The sequence below is a fragment of the Lutra lutra genome, chromosome 16 (assembly GCF_902655055.1).
Source record: "Lutra lutra chromosome 16, mLutLut1.2, whole genome shotgun sequence".
NCBI classification, from domain to species: Eukaryota; Metazoa; Chordata; class Mammalia; order Carnivora; family Mustelidae; genus Lutra; species Lutra lutra.
In genome coordinates, this window is record NC_062293.1 from 45806188 (window position 1) to 45829018 (window position 22831).

The window sequence follows — 22831 nt, forward strand, 5'->3', positions numbered from 1 at the left end:
AAAAAATATACAAATCAAGTGCTCCTGGCTGGCTCAGGCAGTAGGATATGCAGCCCTTGATCTTGAGGTTGTGAGTTTGAGCCCCAGATTGGGTGTAGAAATTACTTAAAAATAAAATCTTTTAAAAACTAATAAAATAGGGGCGCCTGGGTGGCTCAGTGGGTTAAGCCGCTGCCTTCGGCTCAGGTCATGATCTCAGGGTCCTGGGATCGAGCCCCGCGTCGGGCTCTCTGCTCGGCAGGGAGCCTGCTTCCTCCTCTCTCTTTGCCTGCCTCTCTGCCTGCTTGTGATCTCTCTCTGTCAAATAAATAAATAAAATCTTTAAAAAAATAAAATAAAATAAAATAAAAACTAATAAAATAAAAACATGTAAAGCATATTATCTGTATTTTTTTGATAGCACTCGGCATACCAGTAGTCGTTAGAATAATTTCTGTGTTTATTGCCAGGCCATGAGTAAACTCCATGAAGGTGGAGACCATTATTTGTTTATTCTTCCCTATGTCCCTGGTACCTAACTTTTATTTTTATTTATTTTATATTTTTATTAAATAAAGGGCAACAACAGTGGCCACCCACCTCTTTGTTTGCCCCTCTGTGATCAAAAGCAGCTTTAAGAGCACAGATCCCCAATATTTGGAGGGCAGGAGCCATTTTGCCTGCCTCATTCCCCACTGTGCAAGCTGCTCTAGGAACAGGTGCATTGCAGCCTGCCACTTAGCTGCGGCTCCAGGGGTGGGTAGTGGTTACTGCGCTAAGAGCTGGAATTGATCACAGTTTACCATCCAGATCTTCTCCTGGGAGTTGCAAGCCTTCTGTAGACTCTCAGATTCTATAGTTCTATCAGACAGGTTCTGCCAGTGCAATTATACTCTAGATTGAGAGGTAGATTCCTGGTACTTCTTACCCCGCCATCTTCTCAGAATCCTCTCAGCAGTGATTATCTGTTGACTGAGTTTTATTTTAATTTTTTAAAGATTTTATTTATTTATTTATTTATTTGACAGAGAGATCACAAGTAGGCGGAGAGGCAGGCAGAGAGAGAGAGGAGGAAACAGGCTCCCTGCCGAGCAGAGAGCCCAATGCGGGGCTCGATCCCAGGACCCTCAGACCATGACCTGAGCCGAAGGCAGAGACTTTAACCCACTGAGCCACCCAGGTGCCCCAGAGTTTTATTTTCTTGTGAAAATATACGAAAAGACCCAATGAAATGAGAACAATTTAATTACTTTAAATAAGAGACAATGATTGTTCTAGAGAAAGGCAAAGAATCCTGTGAAAGGAGATGGCTTATTTGCCCCCCACCAAGCCTAATAAAAATAAAATTAAAAAATAAATAAATAAAAATAAAAAGAGGCACCTGACTGTCTCAGTCAGTAGAGCATATGACTCTTGATCTCATGGTCATGAGTTCGAGCCCCATGTTAGGTGTAGAGCCCACTTAAAAAAAAAAAAAAAAAAAAAAAACTAGAGCCTCGCTGTTCACCAAAATAAATTCCAGATTTTTTAAAAAAGATTTTATTTATTTGACAGAGAGAGAGAAAGGACACACAAGCAGGGCAAGCAGCAGAGGGAGGAGAAAGAAGCAGGCTCTCTGCTGAGCAGGGAGCCGATGTAGGGTTCGATCCCCGGACCCTGGGATCATGACCTGAGCCAAAGACAGATGCTTAACCGACTGAACACCCAGGTGCCCACTAGAGTTGTTTTTTTTTTTTTTTTAAGGTAGAAAAAGAGGGGCACCTGGGTGGCTCAGTTGGTTAAGCATCTGATTTCAATTCCGGTCATGATCTTGGGGTGCTAGGGTGGAGCCCTGCATCAGGCTCCCTACTCAGCAGGGAGTTTTTGCTTGTCCCCCTTCACCTTCTTGTGCTTTCTCTGTCTCTGTCTCAAATAAATAAATAAAAGTTAGAAAATGAAACCATCGAAAATAATAAAGACAATGGGGCTGCATATGGATTGGGATAATTCACAATGAATATTTGAATACAATGAAATAAAAAAAAAATTTGTGTGGTAAAAATAGAAAGGTATGTGAACTTAAATAGGTTAAAATGTTAAAAAAAGATAGGATTGATACGGTCTCCTGGCTGGCTCAGTCAGTAGAGCATGTGACTGGATCCATGGTGGTGAGTTTGAGCCACACTGGGGGTAGAATTTACTTTGAAAAAAAAAAAAGAGGTGCCTGGGTGGCTCTGTGGGTTAAAGCCTCTGCCTTCGGCTCAGGTCATGATCCCAGGGTCCTGGGATCGAGCCCTGCATCAAGCTCTCTGCTTAGCAGGGAGCCTGCTTCCCCCACTCTCTCTGCCTGCCTCTCTGCTTACTTGTGATCTGTCAAATAAATAAATAAAATCTTTAAAAAAAAAAGATGGGACTGACAAAAGATTAATATCTTTAATATTTACTGAATTTTTTTACAAGAGGAAATTATTTTTTGTACTCTTTGGTATTGGTGTTGAAATTATTTTTTCCAAGGAAAAATACTCCAGTAGGAAGGCAAGCAGGCATCAGGCATTTGATGAGAAGAGGGTGTTCTCTGTGGAGAAAACAAATGGCTAGTACATAACCAAAAAAAATACTTAGCTTTTTTTTTTTTTTTAAAGATTTTATTTATTTTTTTCTACAGATAGAGAGGAAACACAAGTAGAGGGAGTGGGAGAAGAAGAAGCAGGCTTCCCGCTGAGCAGGGAGCCCTGAGCAGGACTCGATCCCAGGACCCTGGGATCATGACCTGAGCTGAAGGCGAATGAGCCATCCAGGTGCCCCCCCAAAATATTTAGCTTTATTAGTCATTATTTCTTGTACCTGTTTTTAGGGAGATAGCATGGTCTTTTTCCATTAAGTGTTTTGTTGGCTGTGGGTTTTTCGTAGATTCTTTTTATCAGTATGAAGAAGTTTATTTTCAATTCCTAGTTTGCTGAGGGTTTTTATCAGGAATAGATGGTAAATTTTGTCAAATGTTTTTTCTGTGTCTATTGATGATCATACAGTTTTTCCTTTTTTATTGGTTAATGTGAGTTATATTCAGTGATTTTTGAATGCTAAACCAATTTGTAGTTTCTGGGGTAAGTTTTATCATCATGATCTATTTATACTTTTTATATATTGTTGGATTTCATTTGCTGAACTTTCTTGATTTAACCATTTAATTTGATTTGATTTGATTGGAAATTTTTATGTCTGTATTATGAGGGATATCGGGCTGTAATTTTCTTACAATACCCTTGTCTAATTTTGGTGTCATAGTATCCTGGCCTCATAGAATGAGTTAGAAAGTATTCCCTCGGGACACCTGGGTGGCTCAGTTGGTTCGGCAGCTGCCTTCAGCTCAGGTCATGATCCTGGAATCCCAGCATCGAGTCCTGCATCGGGATACCTGCTCAGTGGGGAGTCTGCTTCTCCCTCTGTCCCTCCCCCCTCTTAAGCTCTCTCTCTGTCTCTCTCTCTCTCTCAAATAAATAAATAAAATCTTTCCAAAAAAGTGTTCCCTCTTAGATTTTCTAAAATAGTTTATGTAGAATTATTACTTCTTACTTAAAATGTTTAGTAGAGTTTCCCAATGAAGCTCTCTGGGGCTGATACATTTTTTTAGAAACGTTTTCCACTACAAATGCAGTTTTTTTTTTTAGCAGATATATGTAGGGTTATCCAGATAATCTGTTTCTTTTTGAGTAAGTTGTAGTAGATTGTGTTTTAAGGAATTCAACCATGTCACATAAGCTGTTGGATTTATTGGCCTGCATAAATGTAAACAGGCTAGGGGTGCTTGGCTGGCTCAGTTGGTAGAATATGTGACTCTTGATCTCAGGGTTGTAAAGTCCTATATTGGGCATAGAGATTACTTAAAAATAAATTTTTTTTAAGATTGTATTAATTTATTTGACAGAGAGGGATCACAAGTAGGCAGAGAGGCAGGCGGGGATGGGGGAGGAAGCAGTCTCCCTGCTGAGCAGAGAGTCCAACTCAGTGCTTGATCCCAGGACCCTGAGATCATGACCTGAGCCAAAGGCAGAGGCTTAACCCACTGAGCCACCCAGGCGCCCCTTAAAAATAAAATTTTTATTAAAAAATAAATAAATAAAAGTAAATTGTCTGATAAACCCCAATTAAGTGGCAGAAATTATCATATTTGATCATGTGAATAAAATAGTCCATTATTAGCCTTTTAGTGTCTGTAGAATCTGTGGTGATGTCACTTCTCTCATACCTGATGTTGATCATTTGTGTTCCTTTTTTTTTTTTTTTCTTTAGCAGTCTAGCTAAATGATTTATCAGTCTTACGGATCTTTTCACAGAACCAGCTTTTGGTTTCATTGGGGTTTTTTCCCCCTCTTTTTATATTATCTATACTGTTGATTTTTTTTATGCCTTGATCTGTAATGTTTACTTACCTCTCTTTACCTTGCATTTTACTGTGTTCTTTCTTTCCATTGCTATATGTGAATGCTGGGCTCATTGATTTGAGACCTTTCTTCTTTTCTAAAATTAGAGTTGTTTAGTGTTAAAAATTTACCCTTAAGCACTGCTTTAACAGCGTCAAGCAAGTTCTGGTGTTACAGGTTTTATTCTGTTCAAATACTTTCTAATTTCCCTTTTAATTTCTTCTTTAACATTATACTACTTTTATGTACATTTGGTTTCAAGTATTTAGAGATTTTTCCAGAGATCTTTCTATTATTGATATATAATTTAGTTCGACTATGGGTGGTACCATATGTTATGTGACCTGAATCCTGTTATTTTATTGTCCCAAGTTGTGATCTCTTGTGGTAAATTTTGTATGTACTTGAGAAGAATTTGTTTTCTGTTGTTGGACACAGTGTCCTATAAAATAAATAAATGTCAGTTAAGTCAAGTTGGTTGATTGTAGTTGTTCAAGTACTGATTTTCTGTTGACTTCTTCTATCAGTTATTGAGAAGGATTTGGAATCTCTGACTATAACTGTGGATTTCTCTATTTTTTTCCTTGAGGTTGTATTAGGTTTTGCTTCATGTATTCTGAAACTGTGTTAGTAAGTGCATTAAACATTTAGGATTATTACGTTCTTTTTATGAACTGACTTCTTTATCATTATGAAATGATGTTATCATTAACAAAATTCTGTGCTTTGAAATCTTTGTCTGCTATTAATATAACCACTTTGTTTTTGATAATAAAAATCCTAGAGAATCAGGTTTGAAAAAGTATATATATATATAACTTTTTTAAATTTTTCTTTTAATTAGTTTAGCTTGGTATATCTCTTTTCATCCTTTAACTGTTCACCTATATTAACTGTATTTCTTATAAGCAGAGTATAAATGGGTTTTGCTCTTTTATCCAGTTTGATAATTTCTACATTTTAACTAGGGTGTTTAGACCATTTATATTTAATATAGTTATTGGCATGGTTTGTTTAAGTCTGACATCTTGCTATTTGTTTTTTATTTATCCCATCTGAGGATTCCCCCCTCCCTTTCCTGCCTTCTTTTGGGTTGAATATTTTTTGTGATTCCTTTTATTTCCTTTGTGGACTTATTTACTATTGTCTGTATTTTACTATTTTTAGTGGTTTGTTCAAGGCTTATAATATGCACTTTAACTTATCAGGGTCTGTCTTTGAGTGATGCTATACCACTTCACATACAGTGTAAGAACCTTACTTTTTTCTCTTCCTTCCCAGGTCTTGTGCTATGCTTGTCACACATCTTACCTATGTTATAAGCCTCTTGGTACATTGTTATTTAGTTTAATTAGTTATCTTTTAAAGAGATTTACTTAATATCTTATATATTTATTTATGTAGTTGCCATTTCTGTTGTCTGGATTGATATCTTCCACTGTTATTTAGCCTTTCTTGTAGTGGAGATCTGCAAGTCATGAATTCTTTCAGCTTTTTAGGTCTGAAAAATATTTCACCTTTGACTCTGAAAGACATTTTTGCTAGGCATAGAATTCCAGGTAGATTCATCCTCCCTCCCTCCTTCCCTCCCTCCCTCCCTTGCTTTCTTTCTTTCTTAGATTGGTTTATTTATTTTAGAGGGATGGGGACAGAGGGAGAGAGAGTCCTGAAGCAGATTCCCTGCTGACTGTGGAGCCCAATGAGGGGCTCAGTCCCAGGACCCTGAGATTATGACCTGAGTCAATCAAAAGGCAGCATATAACTGGCTGCTTAACCAACTGAGTCACCCAGGTGCCCCTAGATTTTTCTTTCTGTGTATTTTGAAGATGTCCTCTTGCTTTCATGTTACCCCATGAGAAGTCTGTGATCATCTCTATCTTTGTCTCTGTTCTTAACATGACTTTTTCACTGACCATTTTACAATTTTCTGTCATTAGTTTTGAGCAATTTGATTGTGATATACCTTGGTGTCATTTTCTTTGTCTTTTGTCTTGATGTTCATGGAACTTCTTGGATCTCTACGTGTATAATTTTCATCAAATTTGGAAGATTTTTGGCCATTATTTCTTAAATATCTTCCCCATCCTTTGAGTCTCCAATTTTTTATATATATGCTGCTTGAAGTTGTCTTATAGTTCATGGGTGCTGGGTTTTTGTGGTTTTTTTTTGTTTCTTCTTTTTCATTTTGCATTGTTTTATTGCTGGGCATTCAGATTCACTGATCCCTTTACTAATCCTGTTTCATCTGCTATTAATCCTATTTGGTACGTTCTTTTTCTCAGTCATTGTAATTTTCAGTTAATTTTTTAAAATTTTAATTCCAGTATAGTTTGCCTACAGTGTTTTATTAGTTTCAGGTGTACAATATAGTGATTCAGCAATTCTCTACATTTTTCAGTGCTTATCATGATAAGTGTACTCTTTGTCCCCATTCCCTATTTCCCCCATCCACCCACTCACCCTCCCTTGTGGTAACCATCAGTTTGTTCTCCATAGTTAAGAGTCTGGTTTTTGGTTTTTCCCTTTTTTTCTTTATTCATTTGTTTTGTTTCCTAAATTCCCCATATGAGTGACATCTTATGGTATGATACTTGCCTTTCTCTGACTAATTTCACTTAGCATTAGATTTTCTAACTCAATCCATGTTGTTGCAAATGGCAAGATTTTTGTGTGTGGCTGAATAATGCCACATTTTCTTTCTTTTTTTTTTTTTTTAAGATTATTTATTTGAGAGAGAGAGAGACAAAGAGCGCAAGCAGAGGGAGAAGGAGAGGGAGAAGCAGACTCCTCGCTGAGCTGGGAGCCTGATGTGGGGCTCGATCCCAGGACCTGGAGATCATGACCTAAGCCAAAGGCAGATGTTTAGCCATCTAAGCCACCCAGGTGCCCCAGTGCCCCATTTTCTTTATCCATTCCTCTATCAGTGGAGACTTGGAGTCCATAATTTGACTTTTGTAAATAATGCTACACTAAGCATCGGCATGCATATATCTTTTCAAATTAGTATTTTCTTGGGGTAAATATCCAGTAGTGGAATTACTGGATCATATGGTATCTCTATTCTTTTTTTTTTTTTTCCTTTTCTATGTGGGAACATTTGTATTAATGAAGACTTTAATCTGATAAAGTCTGCCCCCAATCAGACTGTTGATTATTTCTACTTGTGATTAGTTAAATCAAAGAAAAAAATTTAAATTAACTTCAAATATATACCATCAAAAATAAATACTCACTTAATGTGGTCTTATCTATTTTATGATATCAAAAGGTTTTGTCCTTCCCAAATAAAGATTCTAAGATAAATTCAAGAATCCTTTGAATGAGAAAAGATGACACCTTCTAAAACAGTGAGTTTACAAGACAATGCAGGAGATCACTAGGTACACTTACTGTAAGAGAAAAGTATATCCAGTGAAAAGGAAATTTAAAACATGACCTTAAACTTTTATGAAAAATTTTAACAAAACCTTTCCTTCACTTACTTTTAGCTGTTCCATAAATACTAGAAGAGAAATTGAACATTTTTGTATTGAAACTTAGAAAAAGGTCTTTTTCCATAAAGTAAACATCCATCTTTCCCTTTGGCTCCTTCCAATCCTTCTTCACTGTGCTGAGAGCTGTTCTTCCAGATTTTTGGTTAGGCAGGTGGTTTCCAGGCTGACTGGGCTTTCCAGATAGCTTCCTGCACGGGGTTTTCCAGTCACTGGACCTATGATTTATCCAACTTTGAAAATTACTTTGGCCCGTTCATGTTTCATGTGCTTTATTCATGAGACAGGTAGAGCTTTGAGAAGCACAGCATTCCCAGCTATGCACAGCTGAAGAGCATCATGAACGAAGTAGGCTTTTCACTTATTAAAATACTTTAATAAATAGGGATCCAGAATAAGCCTGGTCACTCTCACGTTAGCTGTTTTTTTGCATTGCCTTTCCAGTCACCTTCCACATGATCCATTTGGCAAGGGCAGACAAATGAACTACTGACATTATGTGGCTTTGGTCACCTCCTAGCTCTCCTTTCCCTGTGTGTGTCCTGGTGGTTCATGTTTTGAGGAACCTCCATGCTGTTGTCCAGAGTGGCTGCACCAGTTGCCTTCCCACCAACAGTGCACAAGTGTTCCTTTTTCTCTACATTCTCGCCAACACTTGTTGTTTCTTGTGTTTTTTTATTTTAGCCATTCTGACCGGTGTGAAGTCGTTCTCATAGTTATGATTTGCATTTCCTGAATGATGAGTGATGTTGAATATCCTTTCATGTGTTTCTGCTCTCTGTATCTCTTCTTTGAAAAAAGTCTGTTCATGTCTTCTGACCATTTTAAATTGGATTATTTGTGGGTTTTTTAATTAATTTTTTTAACTAAATCTGAAGAGATGATGGTAATCAATGAATATTTGGAAAAGAATTTCTGACACAGGGGTGGCTGGATGGCTCAGTGTTAAAGCCTCTGCCTTCGGCTCAGGTTATGATCCCAGGGTCCTGGGATCGAGCCCTGCGTTGGGCTCCCTGCTCAGTGGGGAGCCTGCTTCTCCCTCTTCCACTCCCCCTGCTTGTGTTCTCGCTCTTTCTCTATCAAATTAAATATATAAAATCTTAAAAAAAGTTTCTGCCACAATTTTAAAAAAGATTTTATTTATTTGTTTGACAGAGAGAGAGAGAGAGAGATCCCAAGTAGGCAGAGAGGGGGAAGCAGTCTCCCTGCTGAGCAGAGAACCTGATGCAGGGCTCAACCCCAGGACCCTGAGATCATGACATGAGCTGAAGGCAGAGACCTGACCCACTGAGCCACCCAGGCTCCCTGACACAATTTTTGAGAAATACATATGTTTAAGGAAAGGTATTGAATAATTTTAAGTTTATACATTTAAGTTAATAGCTTATATTAGTTATTTTTTAATTTTTATTTTTAAAGATTGTTATTTATTGGGGTGCCTGGATGGTTCAGTGGGTTAAAGCCTCTGCCTTCGGCTTAGGTCATGATCCCAGGGTCCTGGGATTGAGCCCTGCATCAAGCTCTCTGCTCAGCAGGGAGACTGCTTCCCCCTCTCTGCCTACTTGTGATCTCTCTCTGTCAAATAAATAAAATCTTAAAAACAAAACAAAACAAAAACAAAAACAAACAATTACAGGGTGTTCTGTTGTGTGACTGGTCCATAATTTAACTAGCCTCGGGTTGATGACCCTTGGGTGGTTTGCTATAACAATCAAAACAGTACTGTAGTGAATAGCTTTATATGTGTGCAGGTGTGTGGGCTGAGGTGGTTTGACTGCCAGAAGAAAGGTTGTTGGATCAACGGATAGATGCAACAGTGGTAGGTGGATATGGTTGGATTCCCCTCTGTAGCATGGTGACATTCTGCACTCCCACTCGAGTGCCTGAAAATACTGGTTTCTTCACAGCTGTGCCAACAAGAGTATGTTATTAATCTTTGGAATTTTTACCAATCTCATAGGTGAAAACTGGGATCTCAGTGTAGTTCTTCATTTGTCTTCTGAGCAATGTTTTAAGTTATTTGAGAGTTTTTAATTCTCTGTGAACTGACTGTTGTATTCTCCATTTTTATTTTGAGTTGTCTTTTTCTTCTCCATCTTTGAGAGTTCTCTAAAGAGTAGGGACATTAGTAGTCCTTTGTCTCTGAGTTGTGAAGGCTTTTTTACGTTGCTTATGGTGGCCTCTTGCGATACAGCAGTTCTTTTGTTGCTGTTTTTATGAAGTTGGATTTTCCAATTTTTTTTTTTTAATGACTTTGGAGTTTTGAGCCATTATTAGGAAGGTCTTCCTTACTCTAAAGTTGTTAGGGCATTCACCCATGTTTTATTCTAGTACTTAACATGATTTCACTTTTATATTTAAATCTCCTGTGTCACTTCTGTCTTATAATTGGTTTCTCGGTTTGTGGTGTTTTGCGCTTCACTTGTCACATCATTTGGAATTTGTGGGTTTTCTCTGCCCCCCTCAATTCACTGAACATGTCAGCTCTATGTGGGACATTTGTGTCTAGAGTGAATATTCATTCTTATTGCTCTATATGATTTTTAGAAGTGGGAAAACTTAGTCCTAATTCTTCCTCCAGAAATGGAACCTTTTAGATTTTAATGTTTATGTACACAAAACATAGTAATTTGATGCTTAAATTGGAGAGGGAAAGCTGGATTTACTTAGGTAAAATTCTAAAATTTTAAGTTAGAACATTACATTTGTTTTGCCTTAATAAATTTTTGTGCAGGGGGCACATTGGTTATCTTCTCAGCCTTCAGGACAAAGCAATGGTTAACATCTCTGAAATCTTTGGATGCAGTAGGGTTGAGAGAGAGATGATTGTGCTTAACTTTATCACCTTTGGCCGGATTTCTGATGTTTTTTATGTTGTATTTGAGTGGTTGCTTTGGACATTTTGTGTTTCAGGTGCAAAAGTATTTGAGATAAAGTTGGGGTTGAAAGGGTTGAAAGGTAATTATCTCTTGGGGTCAGAACCATAGAACCAGGGAAAAAAACTCCTTTGTCTCCATACTCCATTCCACTCACTCTGCCCTTTCTTCAGGGTCTGTTAAAGTGCAGAGGGATGAGAGAAGATTTTACTGTTCTGGATTATTTGCTATTGAATTTCATTGTAACCAGATCAATAACACTTTGTTACTTGGGTCATCATGGAAATAGCTTTGTTACAGTGGCTATTACCTTATGGTGTATTTCACAGAAATGGTTTCTAATTGTCTATTGTGAAGGCAAGGAAACTGTTATTAGTGAGGAGAGAAGTAAAGTTAGATTTGTATCCTCCCAGCACTTAACCCAGAACCTGTGACGTATCAGGTGAGTGGTAAAATTGGCTAAACCCAGCTCCAGAAATAGGCAGAGGAATTCCAAAATGTGCACTGAAATTATTTGGCAGAGTACCAGGTTAAATGCAAATACTTACAGAATTTTCCAAATGTGAGAAATAAAACTTCAAAACACATTTCATGTTTCATATGATATTGGACTAGATGATTTTAAACTTCTGTATCTACCACTATATGTTTTTGTCAGTATGTATATCATTGCTCTGTGCCTATACTATTTCCAACAATATTTTACTTAGACATAAATTTCTCAAGCAATATTTAGTTTAAAGTACTTTTCATTATTGAAAGGTGTTAGTTGGAATTTTTTTCAGCCTGATTTTGATCCCTTTCTGCCAAGGGGGATTTTTTTTTTAAATTTTATCAAATGATTTTTCCCCCAAAGGGGATTTTTAATTATTGAGCATTTATTTATTTATTTTTAGTTGTTGTTAAGAAAGTACTTGCTTGTAAGAAATTAAGTTTTTGTTACTCTCTATACCGCATATCTGTTAGCTAATTTTTCTCAGCTGGTGGCTCAGTTATCATGTTTTATATATATATTTATATGTGTGTGTGTGTGTGTGTAATTTTTTTTTTTTTAAAAGATTTTATTTAATTTTTTGACAGAGAGAGATCACAAGTAGGCAGAGGCAGGCAGAGAGAGAGAGAGGGAAGCAGGTTCTCTGCTGAGCAGAGAGCCTGATGCGGGACTCGATCACAGGACCCTGAGATCATGACCGGAGTGGAAGGCAGTGGCTTAACCCACTGAGCTACCCAGGCGCCCCCCTGTGTGTGTAATTTTTTTTTAAGATTTTATTTATTTGAGAGAGAGTGCACACGAGCAGGAGAGCACAAACAGAGCAGGAGAGGGAGAGGGAGAAGCAGACTTCCCACTGAGCAAGGAGCTTAATGTGGGGCTTGATCTCAGGACCCTGAGATCATAACGCAAGCCAATGGCACCCAGCTTAACCAACTAAGCCACCCAGGAGCCCCTATATATATATATTTTTTTTTTATTTTTTAGAATATTTATTTGTCAGCGAGATGGAGATAGTGTGAGCACAAGCAGGGAGAGTGGCAGGCAGAGGGAGAAAGCAGGCTCCCCAGTGAGCAGGGAGCCCGATTTGGGACTTGACTCCAGGACCCTAGGATCATGACCCAAGCTGAAGGCAGATGCTTAACCAACTGAGCCACCCAGGTGTCCCTATATTTTGAAATTTCTTTGAAGTGATCTCTACACCCCAATATGGGGATTGAGCTCACAACTCTGAGATTAAGAGTGGCATGCTCCACTGACTGAGCCAGCCTCACTTAACCATTATACTGATAGTAGAAATGATAAGTGTGACTGCAAATAACTTGAGGAGCCAGAGTCTGCTTTTTTTCCCCCCAAAGATTTATTTATATGTTTAAAAAAGCACAATGAGAGGCAGCGGGAGGGGCAGAAGGAGAAGGGAAGCAGACGCCGCATTGAGTGGGGAGCCTGATGCAGGGCTCCATATCACCAACCTGAGATCATGACCCTAGCTGAAATAGTCATACACTCAACCGACTGAGCTACCCAGGCGCCCCTAGAGTCTGCTTTTAAATGTCCTATTTCCCCCTGGTTCAGGGACATAGAGCAAAAGAGTGTTAAAATTATCACCTTGATTCATTGTACTTGAAATGGTTTCATTTGCAGGTGGCGCAAAACAGAAGATTAGCATTAGTTGATTCTCTGCATTGCTGCTTTGGGGTATAATTTTAGTTTTTAGAAAGATTTTCATTTCGCCTTAGACTAATTTCAGGTTTTGTGATCAGCAGCTGTGTTGCAGCGCATTAAATTGAAAGGCAATTGTCGCTATTTAGAATGCACTAGGACTTCCGTTGTCCATTTGGTTTCAGTGCTATCTCTTACCTCCTGTGTCAGCTTTGCAGGTGTGATCCAATAGCAGGAGTTAAGGGTTGCTCTGATAAATGAATGACTTAGTAACTTTTCCTGACTGCTGTGTATCATGGTTACTAGTTATGTTCTGTGTAACTAGAGTTTTGTCTGCCAGAATTAGTTGCTTACAGTTAAAAATTAACTAGATGGCGGTGAACTGGATGGATCTAGTTAGACAAACCTGGTTAAGACTAGGTTCTGGGGGGGTGCCTGGGTGGCTCAGTCATTAAGCGTCTGCCTTCAGCTCAGGTCATGATCCCAGGGTTCTGGGATCAAGCCCCGCATCAGGCTCCCTGCTTGGCAGGAAGCCTGTTCCCTCTCCCACTCCCCCTGCTTGTGTTCCCTCTCTCGCTGTGTCTCTCTCTGTCAAATGAATAAATAAAATCTTAAAAAAAAAAAAAAAAGACTAGGTTTGGGGGACACCTAGATGGCACAGTGGGTTAAGCCCTGCCTTTGGCTCAGGTCATGATCTCAGGGTCCTGGGATCGAGCCCCAATCGGGCTCTCTGCTCGGCGGGGAGCCTGCTTCCCCCCCTCTCTCTCTCTGCCAGCCTCTCTGCCTACTTGTGATCTCTGTCTGTCAAATAAGTAAATAAATATTTAACACACAAAAAAAAAACCAGTTTAAAAAAAAAAAAAAGACTAGGTTCTGCCTCCTCCTAGCTGTGTATGACTTTGGGCAAGTTACTTGACCTCTTTAACCTAGTTTTCTTATCTGTGAAATGAACATAATAACACCATCTTTGTCATAGGCCTAAAGAGTGAATGGAATAATCCACTTAATCTCATACCAGGTGCATAGTAAGCACTCAAAGATTGGTAGCTGTTATTAATATATCTGTTATAAGGCCTAATTGATTTCTTGTTAAATATACTATATCCTTCATCGAGTCTGAGAATACAATGATTGTAATAGACTGTGCTATGTATTAGACTGTATTATGTACTGCTAAGAAATTATAACACATAGATCACCTGTTGGATTTTTTTGGGACATGCATGTTGGCTTTGGGATTGATCACCTGTGGATGTGATTCCAGATGAATCCCTTGCTGGCTACCCTTTACTCTCCTCTGCTTCTCAACCTATCAGCAAGTTCAAATCAGCCATTCTTTTTAGCTACCGTGAAATTGTTTTCTACTTACTTCCTTATTAATCTACCTTAGTATAAAAAATATACATACTGTCAATTTTTTATTAAAAGAAATAAGCGTTAGGGCACCTGGGTGCTCAATCAGTTAAGCGGCTGCCTTCGGCTAAGGTCATGATCCCAGGATTCTGGGATCAAGCCCCACATCAGGCTCCCTGCTCAGCGCAGAGCCTGCTTCCCCCTCTCCCTCCCGCTCCTGCTCTCTCTGTCTCTCTCTCTCTCTCAAATAAATAAAATCTTCTAAAAAAGAAAGAAATACACTTTAGGGATCCCTGGCTGGCTCAGTTGATAGAATATACAGCTCTTGATCTTGGGGTCCTGAGTTTGAGCCCCAAGTTGGGTCTAGAGCTTACTTTAAAAAAAGAAAAAGAAAGAAAGAAATATGCTTTGTTGTGCTAGCAGAACTGCTCCAGCTTCTTTTTTTTTTTTTAATTTTATTTATTTATTTTTGACAGACAGAGATCACAAGTAGGCAGAGAGGCAGGCAGAGAGAGAGAGGAAGGGAAGCAGGCTCCCTGCTGAGCAGAGAGCCCGACGTGGGGCTCGATCCCAGGACCCTGGGATCATGACCTGAGCCGAAGGCAGAGGCTTTAACCCACTGAGCCACCCAGGTGCCCCACTGCTCCAGCTTCTTGTGCACCATAGTTCTGTGTGGCTCAGAGTTAGTACCTGTGAACAGACGTACAAGACATTTATTACACTTTTTAACCAAAGAGAGTTACCGTTGTACTGCTTTTGTGTAAAGCTTGTCATCACTCTTGCCCCAACTTTTTTTGTTGTTTTCTTTTCTTTTCTATTTTTTTTTTCCTGGTAAATAAACAACACAGGAATAAACTTTCAACTGAATTCCCTTGTCCTCACCAGAGAGCTGTAATGGAACAGGGATTTGGGCTTCAGTTCTTCGCCACACTACAGATGAGATTTTGCTTTAACTAGTTAGCGGGTTTATTGCACTTGTCCCCAATCAAAATATTCCAAAATTTTGGGGCGCCTGGGTGGCTCAGTGGGTTAAGCCGCTGCCTTCGGCTCAGGTCATGATCCCAGGTCCTGGGTTCGAGCCCCACATCGGGCTTTCTGCTCAGCAGGGAGCCTGCTTCCTCCTCTCTCTCTGCCTGCTTCTCTGCTTACTTGTGATTTCTCTCTGTCAAATAAATAAATAAAATCTTTAAAAAAAAAATTCCAAAATTTTCAAAGATTTTATTTTATTTTAGAGAGCACAAATAGGGGGAGGAGTGGGGGAGGGCGAAAGAGAGAGAGGCAGGCTCCCCACCCACGCACCTCCTGATGATTACCTTTAAACGATGGCTTTTTAAACACAAACTAAAAGCCTGATTGATACTCTGGGTTTTTTAAGATATTATTATTTTGCGGGGAGGGGCAGGGGGTAACGGAAAGAGAATCTTTTTTTTTTTTTAAGATTTTATTTATTTATTTGACAGAGAGAGAGAGAGAGAGATCACAAGTAGGCAGAGAGGCAAGCAGAGGAAGAGGGGGAAGCAGGATCCCCACTGAGCAGAGAGCCCGATGTGGGGCTCGATCCCAGGACCCTGAGATCATGACCTGAGCCGAAGGCAGAGGCTTAACCCACTGAGCCACCCAGGCGCCCCCTGAATTTACGTCTTAATAATTTTTAAGTGTGTAGTTTGGTGGCATTAAGTATATTCACGTTGTTGTATAACTATCAACGCCATCCATCTCCAGAGCTTTGTTTGAAGATTTTATTAATAAGTAATCTCTACACCCAGTGTGCAACCTGAACTCAAAACCCTGAGATCAAGAGTAGTGTGCTCCACTGGCAGGGCCAGCCAGGCACTTGTACAGAACTTTCTCAGTCATTGTCTCAAACTCTCCCCATCCATTAAACCATAACTTTCCATTCCCTACTCCTTCCGGTTCCTAGTAACCACTGTTCTATTTTCTGTCATTGTAATTTGATTACTCTAGGTACCTCATAAAGGTTAGTTATGTTTTTAAAGAAATTAAATGTTAAGAGATCAGCACTGTCCTGTGACCATGTCCTCTTCAGGGAGACCTTGATGAAGCAGGCATGGTAATGAGGATGGGACAGATACGTTGAAGACCATGGAAGTAGGGTGGAGTGGGGTTTGTGTATTTTTATAGCCCCATCTTTAAATGTTAAAATCTTCTGGGTCTTTTGAATATATTTCATGAAGCAGGTTAAGAATAGTTTTGTGGTTTTTTTCCAGTTACTTAGCTCCATTACTGTTTACTGAGCAACTCAGTTTTTCCCTACTGGTTTAAGAAAAGGTTTACTTTAAAAAAAAAAAAAGTTTACTTTAAAATTTCAAGATATTGGGCGCCTGGGTGGCTCAGTCAGTTAAGCGTCTGCCTTCGGCTCAGGTCTTGATCCCAGGGTCCTGGGATTGAGCCCCATGTCGGGCTCCACACTTACTGTGGACTCTGCTTGAGATCCTCTCTCCTTCTCCCTCTGCCCCTCCTACTTGTGTGCATCCTTGCTTGCTTTCTCTCAAATAAATTAATTTTTTAAAATATCAACAGCATTTTTCTTAGAGCTAGAACAGATAATCCTAAAATTTGTATGGAATATTTACGAAAGACCCTATATAACTAGAGCAATCTTGAAAAAGAAAAACAAAACTGGAAGTACCAATAACTCCAGACTTCAGGTTGTAGTACGGATCATAGTAATCAAGGCAGTATGGTAGTGGCACAAAAATAGACACACAGATCAATGAAAGAAAATAGAAAACCCAGGAATAAACCCACAATTATATGATCAATTAATCTTTAACAAAGGAGGAAAGAATATACAATGGGAAAAAGGCAGTCTCTTCAACAAGTGGTGTTGGGGAAACTGGGCAGCTCCATGCAAAAGAATGAAACTGGACAACTTTCTTACAGCATACACAAAAATAAACTCAAAATTGATTAAAGACCTAAATGTGAGACCTGAAACCATAAAAATCCTAGGAGACAGCAGAGACAGTAATTTTTCTGACATCAGTCATAGCAACATCTTTCTAGATACATCTCCTGAGGCAAGGGAAATAAAAGCAAAAATAAGCTACTGGGACTACATCAAAATAAAAAGGTTCTGCACAACAGAGGAGACTGTCAACAAAACTAAAAGGCAACCTACAGAATGAGAGAAGGTATTTGCAAATGACAGATCTGATAAAGGCTTAGCCTCCAAAATATATAAAGAACTGTTACATACAATTCAATATCCCAAAAATAAAGAACCCGGTTAAAAAATGGGCAGAAGATATGAACAGACCTGTCGCCAAAGATCTTGAGATGGCCAACAGATGCAGTGAAAGGTGCTCAGCATCGCTCATCAGCAGGGAGATGCAGTTCAAAACTACAGTGAGATCTCCCCTCACACCTAACACCTGTCAGAATGGCTAAAAACCAACAACACAAGAAACAACAAGTGTTGGTGAGGTTGCCCTTTGGTGGGAATGCAAACTGGTACAGCCACTGTGGAAAACAGTATGGAGGTTCCTCCAAAAAGTTAAAAATAGAACAACCTTAGAATCCAGTAATAGCATTACTAGTATTTACCCCAAAAATACAAAAACTTGAATTCAAAAGAATACATGCAGCTCATGTTTATTGCAGCATTATTTACAGAAGCCAAATTACGGAAGCAGTCCAAGTGCCCTTTGATAGATAAATGGATAAAGAAGATGTGGTACATATATACAATGTAGTATTATTCAAGCATAAAAAAAGATTGAAATCTTGCCATTTGCAACAACATGGATGAAACTAGAGAGTATTATGCTAAGTGAAATAAAGGAGTCCAAGAAAGACAAATATCTTATGATTTCATTCATAAGTGAAATTTAAGAAAGAAAACAAATGAACAAAGGAAAAAGAGAAGCCAAGAAACAGACTCTTAACTTGAGAGCAAATTGCCAATGATCAGAAGGGAGGTGGGAGGGGGGTTGGGTGAAATTGGGGATTAAAGAAAATAAAATTAAGGTCTTAATTTTTCTCCCCATAGGAAGAACTGAAGAATAAGCAATTCTGTTTTAACCTTTTTAATTTTATGCTAAATTTATTTCACTCTAATGGCATAGTTAACTCTCATTTTGTTGTACTAGTTAAGAGAACTATTGGCAGAAGGAAATGAAGCTAGTGTATAATAGGCCCATTTGAGTGAGGGCCTTGGGAAAACCAGCAGGAATAAGCCTGGTGTTTGGAGAAGGCAGAGACAAGGTGGCAGGCAGGGAGCCTTTTCAGCAGGGCTCGCCATTTTTGTTCGTAAGACTTTCTAGGAAATCTTTCTGAGCGGCGGGCACTCTTGGTGAGCCGCCTAGATTAGGTTGACTTCTACTTTCAGTGCCTTCACAAAGGCAAAATCAAATCCCATAAACCTGTTCTTTTTTTAATTAGGTGTATTTTGCAATTTTAACATTCTTCAACTCCTAAATATTTGTAGAAAGGGTTGAGGAATAAATAAATAGTCTCGTGGTATGGCATTTCTTATTTTCTGCTTGAGAGACATGTTCCTTTCCCCTCCTTTCCTTTTAATCTTCCCTTTGCCTTGACACACCTGCTTCTGAACTCCATCTCATCTCTCCCTGCTGTGACAGTTCCCTAGTACTTCATGGTACCTAAGGCTCTTTCAATTCTTATTTTCCACCAACTGTCAGTTGCAAAATAAGGTTGCTTTGTTTGGGAGGGAAAGGGTAGAATCCTTTCTGAATGTCCCCTTTTCCTTTGAAGCAGGAGCACTTCAGAGACAATTGAACTGCTTTTAGGTTTTTCTTACCACCCAGCTTTTTCTTCTGATAGAGCCTGCCGCGAACACAGTTCTGTTGATGACATCGATTTGTTGCTATGGAAATAGTGGTAATGTCACAGATTCAGCCCAGTGACTTTACTTCAGGTTCATGCAGGAGAAATGGGCAAGGCTTTAGGAGAGAACCTCATTAAAACTGAAAGCTATCAATTATAAGCAGGTGAAAGGTAAATGGAGCCAACCTTTTATATAATGAAAACAGAAGTGAACCCCTAGCAGATTGACAGCACACAGTTGAATACCCCAGCATGAATTCTGACCCATGAAAGTCTTTGACAAAATAAAAAATTTACACGTTCTCTGAGTATTTCTTCTACTTAAGTTTAAATCTTTTAACCTGCATTATTTGCACTGAAATTGTCTTTCTTCTGATCCTCAGGACACGGGCAGCAGCAGGTAGTTCCTCCCCCTGTCTCAGCGGCCAGTCCACCAGCCAGCAAGCCCCAGCAGCAGAATGGGAGCTCAGCAATGGGTAAATAGCCACATGAGGACATGTGCTAATTATATGCACCAGGATTCTGAATATTTTGAAATGTAACCTGGGACTAAAGGGAATTTTCAAAATGCCATTCATGATCGTTGTTTCTTGCAAAGGAGAAGCCCAGTTCTTACTGCAAAGTGTGTGATTGAACAAATGATTAAAAATAGTCTTTTAGGGGCACCTGGGTGGCTCAGTGGGTTAAAGCCTCTGCCTTTGGCTCAGGTCATGATCTAAGGATCCTGGGATCGAGACCCGCATCGGGCTCTCTGTTCAGCAGGGAGCCTGCTTCCCCCTCTCTCTGCCTGCCCCTCTGCCTACTTGTGTTCTCTCTCTCTGTCAAATAAATAAATAAAATCTTTTTAAAAATAGTCTTTTATTGATACTTAATGTGCTTCTTTTTGTCAGGATGATGCACTGTCCTCTTAATAGTAGTTGATCTGGTACTTGCTCATATCTTACCTTTTACACTCTCTTGACTTTTCGGATTTACATACCTTTTAAATTCTCGCCTTTTAACTATTTGGAATCCACTTGTCTCTCTCCAAGTTTCCCACGTGGGGTTCTCATGGATATTTATCTTAACGTGAAGATGGTATCATTTATATTGGTCATAGGTTCTGCTTCCCAGACTCCTGGATGAGAAATAGTTTTTCCCTTTAACTCTCTGCAGTAGGTCCTGAGAGGCTATAATGGAATCATTTTGTTTACTTTCTGGCCTTTGCTTTAGGAGCTGCTATTGAAAATGATGATTTGGGTTGAATTTATTTTTAGAGGTTGGATTTATTTTTAGAGGTTCTCTTTTCTGTCACAGCTTCTTATACATCACCTCCTCAACTCCCCTCAACCATTAGTTGCTAATTTTCAATGCTGAGATTTTAAGAAAAGCAAAGTTAAGACATAACTAATGTTGCTGTGAAACTTTCGGGACATGGGACTTTTTCCCCATTGGTCTTTGATTTTTTTTTTTTTTTAAGATTTTATTTATTTGACAGAGATCACAAGTGGGTCTTTGATATTTTTAACTACCTTGCAGTATCTGTCAATCTATCTCCTATCTCTCTCCCTTTACAAGTGGATCTATTTTTTTTTTTTAAGATTTTTTTAATTTATTTATGTGACAGAGAGTGCACAAGCAGGGGGAGCAGCAGGCAGAGGCAGAGGGAGAAGCAGGCTCCCCACTGAGCAGGGAACCTGATGTGGGACTCCATCCCAGGACTCTGAGATCGTGACCTGAGCCAAAGGCAGACGTTTAACTGACTGAGCCACCCCGGTGCCCCATAAGTGGATCTGTTTATACACAACTCCCAAATTTGTACTGTTGAAGGAGGTCTTAGAATAGATTTAGTATCTAAGATGGTAAATAATCTAATAGTCACTTCCTTAGGCTGAACTACGAATAGTATGTTCTTATTCTCCCTTCTCCCACAGATTTATTTTCCCAATTGTCGATCTTTGGGTTATGTTAACATTTTTTTTAATCAGTTAATGTTGTCCAAACACACATCAACTGGGTGGCAAAAGAAGAAAAGACTGGCTGTGTGTTGAGGGGAAGCATGTGTGTGTGTGTTATATAATTATATCTTAGAGTATTAGGTATGTATACACATGCGTATATTCTTCGAAGTTCATGGGCTGCCTTGCATAATCTTGAGGCAGTTATTACTGTTGTGCGTACAGTTCTCTCTTGACTCCCCAGTTAGAATAGAAAATGTTAAGATCCAGGACAGTCTATGTATAGTTTTTACTAAGTGCTACAAATACCTAGAATAGTGTCTTACAGGCTGCGGAAACTCCATAAAGAAATGCTGAATAATGGTAGATTTACATTTCCAGCCAAATTCCATCCTAAAGAAATGCTTTGGTAGAGAAGATATGAAGTAATTGGACTAAATTGCATTTTCTGCATTTAGAGGTTGAAACTTTATAGGAACTGTGCGTATAACGGAACGAGTGTGTTTATAGGCTTTAGTTACCTGCTCTTTCCAAGTACGTGGGAGCTGCTCAGGCTTGGATAAAGAAGCAGAAGGGATCCTGGTGCCCAGCTGCCTAGCTGTCTTGAACCAAGAACTGATTCTTGCCCTTTGCTCCCAACTAAACCCAGTCCCATAGATTTCATTCTAGACTCTTCAGCCCTTTAGACCAGTTGAACACAGAGTTCTCTGAAGATGTTTTGAGGTAAAATATTTGTGATAGGTATCCTTCACCTCGGATGATTTATTCACTCTGTCGCTTACCTCCTAGCCTTTACTTTTGTTTTTGTTTTTGTTTTTTTTCCTTAGGCAACTAGTGACCTGCTCTCAGTTTTACCAGTCAAGAGCGTTGGTTGATTTTCTTTCTCTGACCCATTATCTTGCCCATTGATACAAAGGACAGTTTAAGAAGGATGAGCCTCCAGGGCATCTGGGTGGCTCAGTTGGTTGGATGTCTGCCTTCCGCTTGGATCATGATCCTGGGGTCCTGGGATGTAGCTCCCCCTGCTTGTGTGAGCTCGCTCTCTCGCTCTCTCTCTCTCTCTTTCTCTCTGTGTCAAATAAATAAATAAATAAATAGAATCTTTGTGGGGGGTGAGGGGGTGGGTAGAAGGATGGGTCTCCAAAAGAGCAGTGTCTGGACTCAGCACAATTATTACCTTGACCTCAGTCAGAGCTTCAGTCAGCAAATACATAGTAGTAAACTTCTGTGTTCCCAGCCTTCAATTCTCAGTCACTTTTCTAGCTTCCTATTCTGGTCTCTATTTGATCTCCATATCTCTCGATTACTTAAAAGGTAAAACTTACCTCTTATTTTGTGTGATTTCACCAGCGACACCTCAGTCATTGAGAGTTAATACAAAATGTATATAAAATTTACATAGAATAATGATGGTCCTCCTTTGTGTTTGTTTTTAAAGGTTCCACTGCATCTAAGACTTATGGGGCCTCAAAGACATTTGGAAAAGCTGGAGGTACCAGCCTCGGGAATAGTTCTGGAGGAACACAGGTCAAAGTGGTACCCATTGCCAGCCTCACCCCTTACCAATCCAAGTGAGTTAGTCCATGGAGTAAGTTCAGAATGTACCTACAATATAATGTTAGAGGTTATTACGGGCTCTTGAGTTATTTACGCGTGAACTTCAGGGTTACCACACATAAAGTAAGTTTCATCTTTTTTTTTCTTCCACAGGGGGAGGAGGGTACAAATTGTGGCAACCTCTAACTCTCTTACTGTAAAAGAATGGCAAGAAAAGCAATCTGCTATAGCCTATGGAGTTTCATTTGTTTTGAAAGAATTTGAATTGAAAAATATT

General features: G+C 39.2%; 1 protein-coding gene and 1 pseudogene across 1 annotated transcript in view; one reads left to right on the forward strand and one right to left on the reverse strand.

The window, feature by feature from the left end:
* RPA1 (replication protein A1) overlaps positions 1–22831 on the forward strand; it is a 76579-nt gene that overhangs the window by 32832 nt on the left and 20916 nt on the right. Inside the window, exons 6-7 of the mRNA XM_047707842.1 lie at positions 19444–19536; positions 22436–22568. Of these exons, the coding sequence (XP_047563798.1) occupies positions 19444–19536; positions 22436–22568 (226 nt within the window). The remainder of the gene's footprint in view (positions 1–19443; positions 19537–22435; positions 22569–22831) is intronic.
* On the reverse strand, positions 7518–8366 carry LOC125087476 (28S ribosomal protein S17, mitochondrial-like; annotated as a pseudogene).